Source organism: Callionymus lyra, chromosome 8 (assembly GCF_982586985.1).
Source record: "Callionymus lyra chromosome 8, fCalLyr1.hap1.1, whole genome shotgun sequence".
NCBI classification, from domain to species: domain Eukaryota; kingdom Metazoa; phylum Chordata; class Actinopteri; order Syngnathiformes; family Callionymidae; genus Callionymus; species Callionymus lyra.
This window is the reverse complement of record NC_141825.1, coordinates 275,164-288,662: the sequence shown is the minus strand read 5'-3', so window position 1 is coordinate 288,662 and position 13,499 is coordinate 275,164. Positions and strand designations below refer to the sequence as shown.

General features: G+C 39.9%; 2 protein-coding genes across 2 annotated transcripts; both read left to right on the top strand.

Moving 5' to 3' along the window:
- Window positions 1-259: 259 nt before the first annotated feature.
- LOC148072585 (high choriolytic enzyme 1-like) lies at window positions 260-4,825 on the top strand. Its single transcript, XM_087797653.1, has 7 exons — window positions 260-322; window positions 685-730; window positions 1,710-1,862; window positions 2,707-2,824; window positions 4,231-4,409; window positions 4,481-4,562; window positions 4,654-4,825. Exons 1-7 carry the CDS (start codon window positions 260-262, stop codon window positions 4,778-4,780), a joined length of 768 nt encoding a protein of 255 aa, XP_087653779.1. The 3' UTR covers window positions 4,781-4,825.
- A 3,619-nt stretch (window positions 4,826-8,444) lies between these two features.
- On the top strand, window positions 8,445-12,528 carry LOC148072584 (fibulin-7). Its single transcript, XM_087797652.1, has 7 exons — window positions 8,445-8,510; window positions 9,229-9,388; window positions 9,472-9,642; window positions 10,770-10,979; window positions 11,043-11,180; window positions 11,242-11,377; window positions 12,142-12,528. The coding sequence occupies exons 1-7, from the start codon at window positions 8,445-8,447 to the stop codon at window positions 12,500-12,502; spliced, it is 1,242 nt and encodes a 413-aa protein (XP_087653778.1). The 3' UTR covers window positions 12,503-12,528.
- Window positions 12,529-13,499: the final 971 nt, after the last annotated feature.

Sequence of the window (13,499 nt, the reverse complement as noted above, 5' to 3'; positions counted from 1 at the left end):
ATTCCATTTTTTCATGTTGGATGTTGCACGACTGTACCAAAGCAAAATTCCTTCACCGATGATGGGGGGGGGGGGAAATGTGGTTCTGGTTGTGGATATTACAGGTGTGTCCCAGATCTGCAGTCTCAAACAATCTCTGGACTAATCTTGGATTCCAGGTGAGAACCAGCAGCATGTTTTCAAGGCAACGTTCCCCTTATCGCTCCAAAGTGACTGATATAAACTCTTCCCCTCCTACCAGTCCAGATTCTAGTCCAACATGTCCACCCTCGGTCTGCTGCTTCTCCTCGGGGTCTCCAGCTGCTGCCTGGGAGTCGAACAGGTGAGCGTTTACTCTTCGTTCAATCTGAAGCTTGTGTTTTGAGATTTGGTCTCTTAAAACTTATTATAATCAATATACTGAATACACTTCTCCATTTAACTTGGGTTAGTCCAAATCTAATTTGATTATGAATTTAGTTTTTAAGGATATTATATATCCTGTAGTCTATAATTGCATGATATGCATATTATTTTCTGTCCCTTTTAAACATCCATGGTATTTATCCTCAGCTGAACAGTAAAAAAAGAAATGGTTTTATCACTCTTGGGCAGCTTTTTTAAACAAACTGTTGGTTATGCTTATTATATATACATTTAGGAAATCATTTTGGGTGCTACTTGCTAACAAAATCTTTGACGCAGGACCTCCCAGTGTCTGAGCTGCTGTATAGGGCAAACAAGGATGTTGGTAAGATCACCACCACGTTCACACGTCACTCTTAACAGCGTTACTAGTTAGAGTGACATCACTAGCACTTTAATACTTTATTTATATTAGGTTTGAACTCATTGAGCTCAATCTTTCCGTCTAAAGACCGTCTCTGACCATAGAATCTGCCGCTCTACTCAAGGTATCTAGGGGATGACACGGGTCCTAGTTTTAGAATCTTGTTTCTGGCAACCCCCGGGTGTCAGAAAAATGTAGCTTCAATTTAAATCTTAGATGCCCCACTGCCAAGTGTATCTCATTTGTTTAGATATTCAGATAAAGGCTTGATGCCTGTTTCTATTTTTATGTTCCTTGCATGTAAAAAAAAAAAATTCTCTCAGTACTTTATAGAAAACACACAGAAAACTGTCTGGAAGACCAGCTTCTCTAAGCATACAGAAGATCATTGTTGAAATAATATCAAGAGAGATCTGCTGCTTGAGTCATGATTTTGAAAATGATACCATCGTTGAAGAAAACATCATTTGACACTGAAACCGCAGGAATACTGCAGAGAAATATAATGGACTTCAACAAATAATGGCAAATTTAAATTATATATAAAAAAAAAACGACACACAAAAAACGATCGCATGAAAAAAAAAAAGAATTATGTTTGAATTAAGCAATTATTCAGTGAAATAGAAAAGTAGGAATTGTGGCAAAAATACTGTTTCTGCTCCTTTTCAATGTCAATAAACATCTTGTTTGATCAGCTGAGACTTGTTTCATCACAGTTGAAAATTCAACAATTGGGTGTACAAATGATTTTATAAAAAAAACTGAAATCCTGTATGGTTTAAAGTGTATAACATTTTTAAATATATTTATACATATAGCAGTTTTCATGACTTTATTTTTGGCTGGTTTTGTTTAATTTAACACAGTGCACTTGGAATATATTTATGTCTCTTTATTATATTATGGTATATTTTTTGACTTACTTTCTCCATGTTAGTTCGTAGGAGCGATGAGCCCCTTGTGATCGATGACATCGCTTATGACCACGAGAGCGACAGGAACGCTGATCCATGCACCTCCAGAGGCTGCATGTGGGGCAAGTCCTCGGATGGGAAGGTCTATGTGCCGTACGTCATCGCCTCTCACTTCTGTGAGTCACTCCTCTTCACTCTCCCAGTTGATCTATAGCAGGGGTGGGCAATTAAATTTCCTCTGGGGCCACATTATATACTGTGACTGTTGTGAGGGGCCGTCAATCCAAAGGAGAGGAGCGAAGAGCTAAAATATGACAGAAAAACTTTGAAAAAACAAAGCAAGTAAGTATAGTAAAGAAAGAAATATCAGCATAAAATAAACCTGGCTATGTCAAAACCCTTTTATAAACCTTTCTAGTAAAAGAAAATGATGGGAAAATAACCTATTTCTCTAAATACGATAGAAAATAATTTTGATTGGCAAGACATTTTCATAAAAGTAAAAACTAAAAAATCACAAAGGAAAATATATATATATAAATATACATATTTAGAGTTAATAAAATAATAAACTCAATATTAAATTGAAAGCTGTCGGAAATAATGTCTATGTTCTACTCTGACCTCTTGAGGGCCGCATGAATACGGTCAAAGGGCAACATGTGGCCCCCGGGCCGCACTTTTCCCAGGTGTGATCTATAGACTTTAAATGCCTTATTGCATGATTATAAACCATTGTTTTTCCTTCAGTGACATTTGAACCTTCATGACTGTTATCTTTCAAACCAAAAGAGTGGATAATAAATATTGCTACGCATCGTTGTTTATTTTGCATTCGATTTTCTTTAAGGTAATTTTATAAGAAAGTTTTAACATGCTTTGGATTATGTTAAATTCGGATTAGATCTGTTTTTCTGAATATCCATCACATGTTTAGCATCAATATTAGACTGTGAAGGGTTGTGAACGCCTGACAAGACCTCTGTGTTGAGATGAATGTTTCTGCTCGTTTTGCGTCAGCTTCCCGTGAGCGCAGCATCATCGAGCGAGGCCTCGTGTCCTTCCACGACGTCTCCTGCATCCGCTTCGTCCGCCGTGGCAACCAGAAGGACTATCTGAACATCCAGTCCGACAGCGGGTGAATAACCTTTTATTCAACACTCTTCTTGGTATAATATAAGAGTTTATCTTCATTTAAACTTAGAATAAACTAATTTTTCCTGACCTTGTGTGCTAAATATTAAGAATGTATGTACTGTACGTGTCTGATGTAGATAGAACTGTTTTGATCCTTTTGGGATATTCACGATCTGTTTAAACTTTAGTTTCTGTGCATCTGCAGCAGGAGAAACGGCATTTTCCTTAACACTTGTGTCAGTTATTTAGTTTTGTATTTATTTGTTCACATGTCCTTCGGTTGTTCTGAGCACCACTGCGTATCTTCTTCGACTCGGCTAGCCTGACGATTGAATCATCAAAAGAAAGTATGACACAAGGAACACAATATTTCATGTGCCTGGAGAAAATAAAATAAAATAAAACCATGAACTCAAAAACTTGTATTGGCAGATATATGTTGCATTTATATCTTTAGCTTCAATAATAACTCCATGCTACTAAAAAATGTATGTCTAGAACAGGGGTGGGCAATTAAATTTCCTCTGGGGCCACATTATATACTGTGACTGTTGTGAGGGGCCGTCAATCCAAAGGAGAAGAGCGAAGAGCTAAAATATGACAGAAAATTTTGAAAAAACAAAGCAAGTAAGAATAGTAAAGAAAGAAATATCAGCATAAAATAAACATGTCAAAACACTTTTATAAACCTTTTTAGTAAAAGAAAATGATGGGAAAATAACCTATTTCTCTAAATATGATGTCAATAATTTTGATTGGCAAGACATTTTCATAAAAGTAAAAACAAAAAAATCAGAAAGGAAAAAAAAATATATATATATATATATATATATATATATATATTTAGAGTTAATGCAATAATAAACTCAATATTAAATTGAAAGCTGTTGGAAATAATGCCTATGTTCTACTCTGACCTCTTGAGGGCCGCATGAATACAGTCAAAGGGCCACATGTAAATAAATATTACTTACTTACTTACTTACATGTGGCCCCTGGGCCGCACTTTGCCCAGGTGTGGTGTAGAATGAGGTTCCAAAGTATGATTTTTCTAAACAATCTACCTTTTGATTTTATTTTAATACATTTGAATTTGAGTAACTACATGGTACCATCTTAAATAGGTGCAGATTCCCTTAAATGTAAGTATGTGATACTGTCACTGACATTTATATCAATGTGAAGCCTGAACTAAATCTGTGGTCCAGCAGCTTTTTCCAAAGGTAACTTTTCTTTCATGCTCACACACTCACTACGACTGTGTACTGAGCCAAATGATTTATGACATCACCGTCACTGAGAATGTCATCAGATTAGGCGCTGCAGCAGAATACCAACTGGTGATAGACAAGTGAAATGATGGATGATATCAATGTGTTTCTAACTCCAATCTCTGTGCGACAACAGCTGCTACTCTTACGTGGGTCGCCGTGGTTACTCTCAGACTCTGTCCCTGGACCGCCAGGGTTGTCTGTACCACAGCACGGTCCAGCACGAGCTGCTGCATGCACTGGGCTTCAACCACGAGCAGTGTCGCTCTGACAGGGACCAGCACATCAGGATTCTGTGGGAAAACATCCAGTCTGGTCGGAACACAACGCCCGATTAACTAGCTGGTGCCTGACTTGATCAAAAATCATGCCTATGTTTGATGCAGGTTGGGAATATGCCTTTGACAAGATTAGCACGCTGAACCAGAACACAGCGTACGACTACAGCTCTGTCATGCAGTACCACAAGTAAATATACAATTCTTTCATCCATGGCTCATTGTTGTGGTGTGTCATGTTTGGAACATTGTTTGTTAAAACATGTGCTCAACACTTCCAGGTACGCTTTCTCTGGGAACAACAAGCCCACCATGGTGCCCATCCCCAACGCCAACGTCGAGTTTGGAACTGGCTCTCAGATGAGCAGGAACGACATCGCCAGACTGAACACCCTGTACAAGTGTTAGAGATGATGATGATGATGTGAAGGAATAAATATACTCTGTTGATCACACTGTTTTCATGTGATTGTTGATGTTTTTCAAGCAAAGCAACTCTAGAAACAAATAAACGGATCTTAATAAAACTTGAACAGTTGTAAACATTATACAATATTTGAAAGTGCTTTTGTCACCTCCAGGCTGGACTATTGTAACTCTCTTCTGTCAGGGTGTTCTAAAAAGTCTCTCAGAACTCTTCCGCTCATTCAGAACTCTGCAGCTCGTGTCCTGACTAAGACTAAGAGGCGCGAACACATTTCCCCTGTGTTGTCTTCTTTACATTGGCTTCCTGTAGAATTTAGAATACAATTTAAAATCCTTCTCCTAACCTATAAAGCCTTACATGGTCTAGCACCAACATACATTAAAGATCTAATCCAAACTTACAACCCTCTAGGACCTTACGATCCTTAAACTCTGATCTATTAGTTATACCACAAATCTCTAAATGTATATTTGGAGCCAGGGCCTTCAGTTTTTAAGCCCCTCTGCTGTGGAACCAACTACCGGCTTCAGTCCGGAGGGCAGACACCCTCTCTATGTTTAAAAACAATCTTAAAACCTTACTTTTCGATAAAGCCTATAACTAACTTAACTGTTTATCTTTAGCTGCTATAACTAACCTAACTGTTTATCTTAGCTGCTATAGACTGAGAATGCTGGAGGAGTTTTAGACACCGAGCTCTGTATATCCTTCTTTTCTACATTACATTCATCACCTGTGCAGTTTAAACCCACACCTTTTTATTTCTCTCCCAGAGCCCCAGGGCTCCACCTCCAGAGCTGCTGCTGATCCAGGATCCTCACCACGTCATCAGATCCCGGTCAAAGCGGCAGGCCGTCAACAATGAGTCAGGTTCCGCTCGAGGTTTCTGCCTTCTAAAAGGAAGTTTTTCCTCGCCATAGTTCACTGTACAGTGTTTCGCTTCTTGCTCTTTGTTGAATTGCTGGGATCTATTTTTCCTTAATCAACTATAGTCTTATTTCAACTGTATAGTGTCTTGAGATAACTTTGTTATGATAGACACTTTAAATAAAATTGAATTGAATTGAATTGAAAGTTTTTCTACATTAGACACTGTGTATTGACTAAACTATGGCAACAAGGACTATGGAGTGAGGAGTTTTAATAATGTAATCATAACAAACGCGTCAATGTCCTGATGGTTGACTCTATTTAGTCATATTCTTTATTTTATTTTTATTTTATCACAATAGTTATATGGCTACAAATGTCTATAATGTACTTTTACTTTTCTGTTCATCTCTTGGTAACTACTGAGTAAATATACTCACTTATTTTCCTTCATGAAGCCCAACATGTTGGTGTGTTCAGTCTCCAGGTGACTAACTAACAAATCAGTGGTTACCATGTAATCACCGTGTCTGTATGTCCCGGTCAGATATGGACGGATCAGTTTACAGTGATGCACCTTTTAATGAGGGGGTATTTATCCAAGGTGTGGTCGGTCCAGATGAAAGGGAGACATGATGAGTGGATCATGTGGATGGAGGGGAATGACCTCTCACTCTATATATGGTTTGACTCCAAGCCGACACATGGACGTCTCATGACGGAGGAGAAACAAGGCACTGAAAAGTTCAGAATTAGAGAAACATGAAGAAAAAGGCGAAGCTCTCTATATAGCGGTCAATCTACTTCCCTACTCTCAGGTGATAGACAACAGAAAACCATTGAACTTTGCCTTTGTTTTTAAATTGTTACTGCGACCACTCCGGCACTTTCTGTTTGTCAACTTGCACTCTAGTATTTCAGCGTTTGTATTGTAGCTGTTGCTTTTCTTTTTTTATCCAACTGTCGTTTCTGCTACTGTATTTCTCTCTTGTGAAAGAGATCTTGAGATACCTGGAGACAGATCGATATTTAAAATATTTTGAAAATTAGAAAGTTTAAAGCCTAATTGGCTTCTTGAAAGACATTATGCCGTTACACTGCTCTTTCTGTCTCGCTCAGCTTTTGGGTTTCCCCTGAAGACTCTACACACACAAGTCATGCGCATGTGTGTGTAACTGGACAGTTTGTTCATGTGGAGACGGTTGGCAGCTAGCTTCTGTCTACTAAAGCATCTGGCAGAGACCTGGAGTAGAGCACAGACCCTAAGAACTTCTTGACGGTTCTGCTGTCATTTCCAGCTTTAGTGGCCTGAGGTGGAAGAAAGCATGAGAAGAGAACTGGTGACCTCATGGAACGACGTCGTCCACTCGACATGCAGCTAGAAAAAAAAAGCAGTAGTTGTCGTGTGACCCTGTTCATCCTGAAAACTACTTGTCTACCGCAGACAAACTCATTTCCTTTTAATGAGCAGAAGTGACAGCTTTTAGTGGTGCATGAGATCCTGCTGACGTAGTTTAGTGGTGAGGAAATGTACTGGCTCCTCATCTCCTCCAGCATACCAGGAAACTACAGTGAACAGATCACTCACATCGCTGAAGAGTCTTAGATAGTTTCTGTTTTTCAGGAGCAAAATGGTAACTGTCAATCAAGATGTTTACATTTTCACTGAACTCTTATCATGACAACAACATTTACATGTTTACTGAAGCTGCACAGAATTGACTGACAGCTCCAGTTAAAGGCACGAGGTGACAGAGAGGAAGTCCTCGCCTGTCAATCAACCACACCCGTAGGGAGTAATGGTCTGAAGAAGCTTCATGAAGCAGTCTTATTGTCAGAGTCCACTAGATGGTGGTCTCATGATAGCACGAGAGAAATCCTCAGTACCAGTGAAAGTATTCTAGATGGACAAAGATTCTGTTTAATACATTGCCAAGTAAATATTTGGATGAAATAGTAAACTCCAAAATGTCAGATATGATTGTCATTGCCAACCCCCCAAATATTTGCATATTTCCATGAAGTATTTTTTTAAGGGGAAAAATTGATTTTACATGTTCAATTGTTTGCTTGTGAGAAATTTATTTGAACACATAATGTGATCAATTGATAAAACCATTGTTTCTTGCCTCAAGACTCCAGAAAACACTTGAAAGTAATTTGTGTGAAAACATTGATTAATGGTTCTCATGATAATAATAATAATAATAATAATAATTTTAATGGTGTGACGAGCAATAATGAGCGACCTTGTTCTCTGAGTTTATGAACTTTTATTTCTTGCATGTTGATCCTTCACATCAGAACTCTGTCATTACAACCCACAAGGCTCACTCCAGCAGGATGGCAGGTCCAGTGTTCAGTGAAAATACAAGAGCAGAAATTAGAGGAGCCTCTGTAATTGGAACCTTCCCGGAGCTGAATTATGAATAGAAACACAGCAACATTGTCAACATGATTAGAAGACGCCTGTTAGGTCTTGTAATTTAGGAATCTATTTTTGGAGATGCTGTAAAAAAGAAAGTGGTCCAGATGTTGCCCCCCCTCACCTCCTCCCTCCTCTGACTGCAGGGTCACGCTGGAGGGGGTGAGAAATTTGTCAAGTGCTCTTGAAAAGCAACAGCAGGAGAGAAGATGATTAGTTTTCTTCTAACCGTTGGAGACATCGGAGCGTGTCAGGATCCGGAAACTAAAATCAGCTGCAGATTTATCAGGAACTTTTGGAATCACCTGGACGGAGTTGATCAGCAACAACTACTATTGAACATCAACAACATGGTGCCGCTGTTGGCGGTTGTGGTGACGCTGTGTCTACATCAAGTGTCGGTCTGCTCAGCTCAGGTGAGTCGCTTGCATCACTCCATATAAAACATCTCTGCACTTCTCCTGAAACCTTTCACGGATGCTCTATGGATCTATGGACATAGATTTGTTATTCAATAAAAAATAATGTTGCTTTAATTAGAGAAACGTTCAATTTTAAAAAAAGAAAAGAAAACTTAAATAAAAAAAACTTTATTAGGTAAAAATAAAAATGATTTTTTATTAACTAAAGAACTTAACTATTCAATCCCCAGAAAAGTGGCTTCAATCAAAAACATTTCTAAACCTCTTTTTAAAGCTACTTTTTTAAATGAATATTAAAGTAAGTAATCTGCCTCCATAGTCATCTGCCTTATGGAAATAAGGCTTAGAAAACCTGAAATACTTTTGAGTAACATAAAAAAGAAGTGGGAAATATAAAAAATCAATTCAATCAATTAAATCATTCAGTTTTTATTTTTGAAACATCTGAAAACATGCAAGTGATAAAAAACATCACGTGTTTATTATCTACCATCAGTCTTCTTGTCTACCACGATTAGTTGGTTCTTTTAAATAAAAAAACAAAAGACGATAATTTACATTGTTGTTGTTGTAGGACTTCTGTCCTTCATAGAGGTGACCGAAGACTTTAGTCTAAGCAGACATGGGCAGAAATGTGATTGTGTTTGTGATACAAAATATGCTGATATTTGTAAAGGTTTGTTTTTATGTAATTTTAACCTTTGACTGCCAGGACTGTCCGTCCACTCACGCCCTGCTGACCTCGTTGCGTCAAGTGGAAAAGATGTTGGCGGCCCACGAGGCATCCTACCAGCAGGGATTACGCTCTCTCCGGAAGAAGATGATCGCTGTGCACAATGGCACTGTGGCAGTCCTTAAAATGGGAAAGAACGGTAAGAAAGGAAGTATCCTGAACCAACCAAAAAGGCCTGAAAGTGTTTATATCTCAGATCAAGTCACATGTCTTCTTCAATAGCTACCTGCCCCAAACCAGACCCCCCTGCTCACGGCCGGAGACTTGGACGGGTGTTTGGAGTCAGACATGAGGTCCATTTCCTTTGCAAAGCCGGCTACGAGCTGATTGGACCACAGACCCGGGTGTGTCTGGACTCTCTGAGGTGGAGCGGCCAGCAGCCCTTGTGCCGACGTTAGTAAACTTAAGCTCAAGAGTGTTCATCTGGATCGAAGCACATTTGAAATCAGACTATTCACTGTCGGAGCAGGAATGTCAGAGTCAAGGAGCCAAGATCCCTCAAACAAAATGTGTATTTACCAAAAGAGAAGTGTGAGTCTGATATTGTCTTGTCATTCTTTAAAACTAAATTTATCTTCATTTTCATTTCATTTTGCGGGTGATGGTCTGATGAAGCTTCATGTAGCAGTGTCATTATTTTCAGAGTCCACTAGATGGCGGTCTCTCAATATTTTCCGTATATTTTCTGGCAGTTTCCTTCACAACTGATCAGGCCTATAACAAATGTGGGGGGGCTCAGGTGGGGGGAGAAGATTCTGAGGATAGAGAGGGGGGAGAGAAGGTGAGGTGTGTGTGTGTATGTTATTGTATTCTGCTTTCATTAGATGAGGCTGGATTAGGATGAGAAGCACATTTTTTATCTAATTATAATAATTGCTGTTTTATGTCATTGAGGCGTTTGGTTCTTTCTCTTCTTACCTGAAAATTAAATAATTTGTCCCTTCAGAAAAGCTTTTAGTGCCTCACAGATTTAAGTGTGGAACATTCCGGTAGTAATATTCTCTCTCAATTTGATCTGAGAGAACAAGTTTTGACAGAAAGAGCGGTCAAGACGCCATATGTGTTGAGTTGGTTCACTGTCTGGAAATGCTATGTCTAGCTGGACTGGTGCGGAAATCACAATACTGTGGTATAGGCATTTAGTTACATGTGGCACAAGCGTGTAATATTCTTGTGATGTAACTCTAAAACAATTCTTGCTGAAAAATCTCTTCATGCTTTATTTATTAAAAGCTGTGTCAGCTACATGTTTCCAGCTTTGAAACCTTTTTACACATGATCAATTCTTCTAGGTTTCAAACCCATGAACGGGAAAGTCAAATGAACTCATGGAGCTGTGTAACATAGTCCTTTTTTACAGGAGAATTGTACTGATTGACCTTGAATATGGTTTTTATCAACAATTCCAGTGAGGTGTGAGAAACAAATGTTATATTCTATGACAGGTGCAGCATTAAAAGGGCCGTAAATGGCCCGGTTGCGGGTGTGAATCACAATGCAGGTGTGTTTACTTTCTGCAGGACTGAACAGCAACAAGAACTCCACTTCCTCAGTGTCCTCTCCATCTTTCCTCCCCATCAAAGCGTCTCACTCCTCCACTTCAGCCAGGTCACCCCTGGTCTCCTCGTCCTCTATCCGTCCGTCTCGCTGCACTCACTTCCTGGGCTCGACCCGGTGCACCTGCGACGTGGGCTTCACCATCTCCGGCCGAGACAACAACATCTGCACAGGTACGAGAAGACGGTTCTTCATCTCTCTGGAGCCCCGCCTTGACGACTGCGACTGTGTTCCAGACATCGACGAGTGCCACCTGTTCCCTCTGGGTCAGCCGGGTCGCCTGTGTGTCCATCGGTGCGTCAACACGCCCGGCAGCTTCCACTGCTTCTGTCCGGACGGATACAAGCTGGCGGAGGACGGGCGCAGCTGCACAGGTCAGAGGTCGCAAGCGATCCGACGTGAGAGCCCGTGACTCATTGTGTCGATTGTTCTCAGACGTGGACGAGTGTCAGAGCGAGCGTCACAACTGTACGGCGGGAGAGACGTGTGTGAACACGTATGGAGGCTTCCAGTGCGTGACGGTGGAGTGTCCACGCATGAAGAACGCCACTTACATCAAGACCTCGCCCATGTGAGAGCAACACTTTCTTCTTCAACCTCTATGATGGTCACAGTAAAGCTAGACGTTAGAAATTGACTTTGCGTTTGAGACCAAATATGACACAAACTCACGCCTTTAAATGAGCTCTTGGTCACAACAGTCTGGATGAAATGTTGAGGCATGATCGAAGTGAAGACTTGAGTTTTGACAAGTGAGAAGGAAGAAGAGGTTTTCAGGCAGAGTGAGGTTTTTAGAAAGATGTTTAGGAAGAAGAAGGTGTTTGAACATTAGACCAGGTTTCAGATATCAGAAGTCAGCTCACCGGAGTCACTGAGTTATTGAATTAACATACATTAACATGGCTTTGGTTAATTTTTGTGTTGCTATTAAACTTCTGGATGATAGATGGCAGAAATCATTACATCCTGTGCAGAAATAAGAACAAATAAACCAGGTAACTGAGGACGAGAGGATACGGTCGACTCAAGCAGCTTTTAAAGCTGATGTTTGGACATATTTTGGTTTGAGAAAAAAAGCAAAAAACATTTACGACTTCGTCAAGAGTCATGTGGTCTGTAAATTCTGCAACACCAGAGTCAAGTACTCGACAATACTACAAGTACATCTTTGTTCTTACAGTATCGCAGTATATTGTACTGTGATATTTATTGTATCGCCAGATTTCTGCCAATGCAAACCACTGGTGACTAAAGGGAGAACAGGCTTCCAGGAATGTTCTAAAATTCAACAAGTGTGAGATAAAACATAAATGTGTTTTTCTCTTGCATCTCCAGGCGCTGCGAGAGGAATCCTTGCATGTTTGGAGATAAAGCGTGTTTACAGGCTCCCAACTCTATATCGTTTCACTTCCTGTCAGTGGTCTCCAACATGTCGGCCCCAAGAGTCCTATTCCGGGTGTCGGCCGCCAGAGTCCTGGGCGACACCCTGCGTTTCGGCCTGGCCGGCGCCCGCGGGCACGGCCACTTCAGCGTCCAGCGCTCGGGCAGGCAGACGGGGACCCTGCTCCTGGTGACCCCCATCAAAGGTCCTGCCACCCTGGAGGCCGAGGTGGAGATGAGCGAACTGGAGCGCAACTCTCTGCTGGGCCGATATCTCACCAAAGTCACCCTCTTCATCTCACCGTATGACTTTTGAGTCCCACTCAGGGAGCAGAAGGAGGCCATGACATTTCTAAAAAATGGCCAAAGACTCAAACCTTCCAATGAAATGTACAAATGTAACTTTTACTGTAATTTTGATTAAAAACGTTTCGTTTTAAATCTTTTTCGAGACTGTTAAAAAGACATCGATTTAGAAACTATCCGTGCCTCAAAGGATGACTCCTCTCCTCTCATAGACCCATATTTAACGAGTGTTTACAGGTAATATGTTTTCTTTAAACTACAAGTATTATAAAGAGGTATCTAAGTTTACAGTATATTCCAATCAAACATAGCCAATGAAAACACAAAACATATGGAGATTCAAAACTTTTTTTTCTAGCAAGTACCTGTAGCTGTGTGTGTTTATCGTTTTGACATCATGCATACATTGCATGTATAGATTGGACTTTGTTTGAAAAAAAGTAAAAAGCTACAACTCTATCTCAGTATCATAAATTGTATCTCTCTCTGTTATTGTTTATAAAAATGATATATTTTTTTCTTTGTACTATGTATGTGTTATCATTAATAATTATTTCATGTGAGTGTTATTTTCAGTTAAATTTTTCAAAATAGAAAATAAATCTATGGAGATGTTTATCTTGTTTTCTTGTTATTAAACAATGTTTCCACGTACGTGAATACTTAATGACTCTGTTAGTTCATTATTGTTTAGTGTATCATGTCACGTTTTCCAATAAAACCTAAAAAAAATACAAAGGAAAGAAGCTACAGCTCTTCATGAAGCTCAAGCTCTGTTACGACAACATCGTCCAGACTAAAGAATTTAACACCAAGTTGTCAGACAGTTAAAGGCTCCTCAACAGCAACGCATTTATTAATTTCTCTTATCAGGCTGGTTGAGGTCTGGAGTCTATCCCAGATGCTCACGGCGGGGACAGGGACACCCCCAACACCTACGGACTATGAATAGTGCTCAGTCATTAGTGGTAGTTTTTAGAATAGAATAGAACATTTTCACAAGGCAT

What these genes read in the sequence shown, in the direction of transcription:
- LOC148072585 (XM_087797653.1), top strand. Translation starts at nt 260, where the DNA reads ATGTCCACCCTCGGTCTGCTGCTTCTCCTCGGGGTCTCCAGCTGCTGC. An exon ending in TAGGGCAAACAAGGATGTTG is followed by an intron (nt 731 to 1,709) that starts GTAAGATCACCA and finishes TCTCCATGTTAG; the next exon opens with TTCGTAGGAGCGATGAGCCC. An exon ending in CGTCATCGCCTCTCACTTCT is followed by an intron (nt 1,863 to 2,706) that starts GTGAGTCACTCC and finishes GTTTTGCGTCAG; the next exon opens with CTTCCCGTGAGCGCAGCATC.
- LOC148072584 (XM_087797652.1), top strand. Translation starts at nt 8,445, where the DNA reads ATGGTGCCGCTGTTGGCGGTTGTGGTGACGCTGTGTCTACATCAAGTG. An exon ending in CCTTAAAATGGGAAAGAACG is followed by an intron (nt 9,389 to 9,471) that starts GTAAGAAAGGAA and finishes CTTCTTCAATAG; the next exon opens with CTACCTGCCCCAAACCAGAC. An exon ending in CCAGCAGCCCTTGTGCCGAC is followed by an intron (nt 9,643 to 10,769) that starts GTTAGTAAACTT and finishes TACTTTCTGCAG; the next exon opens with GACTGAACAGCAACAAGAAC.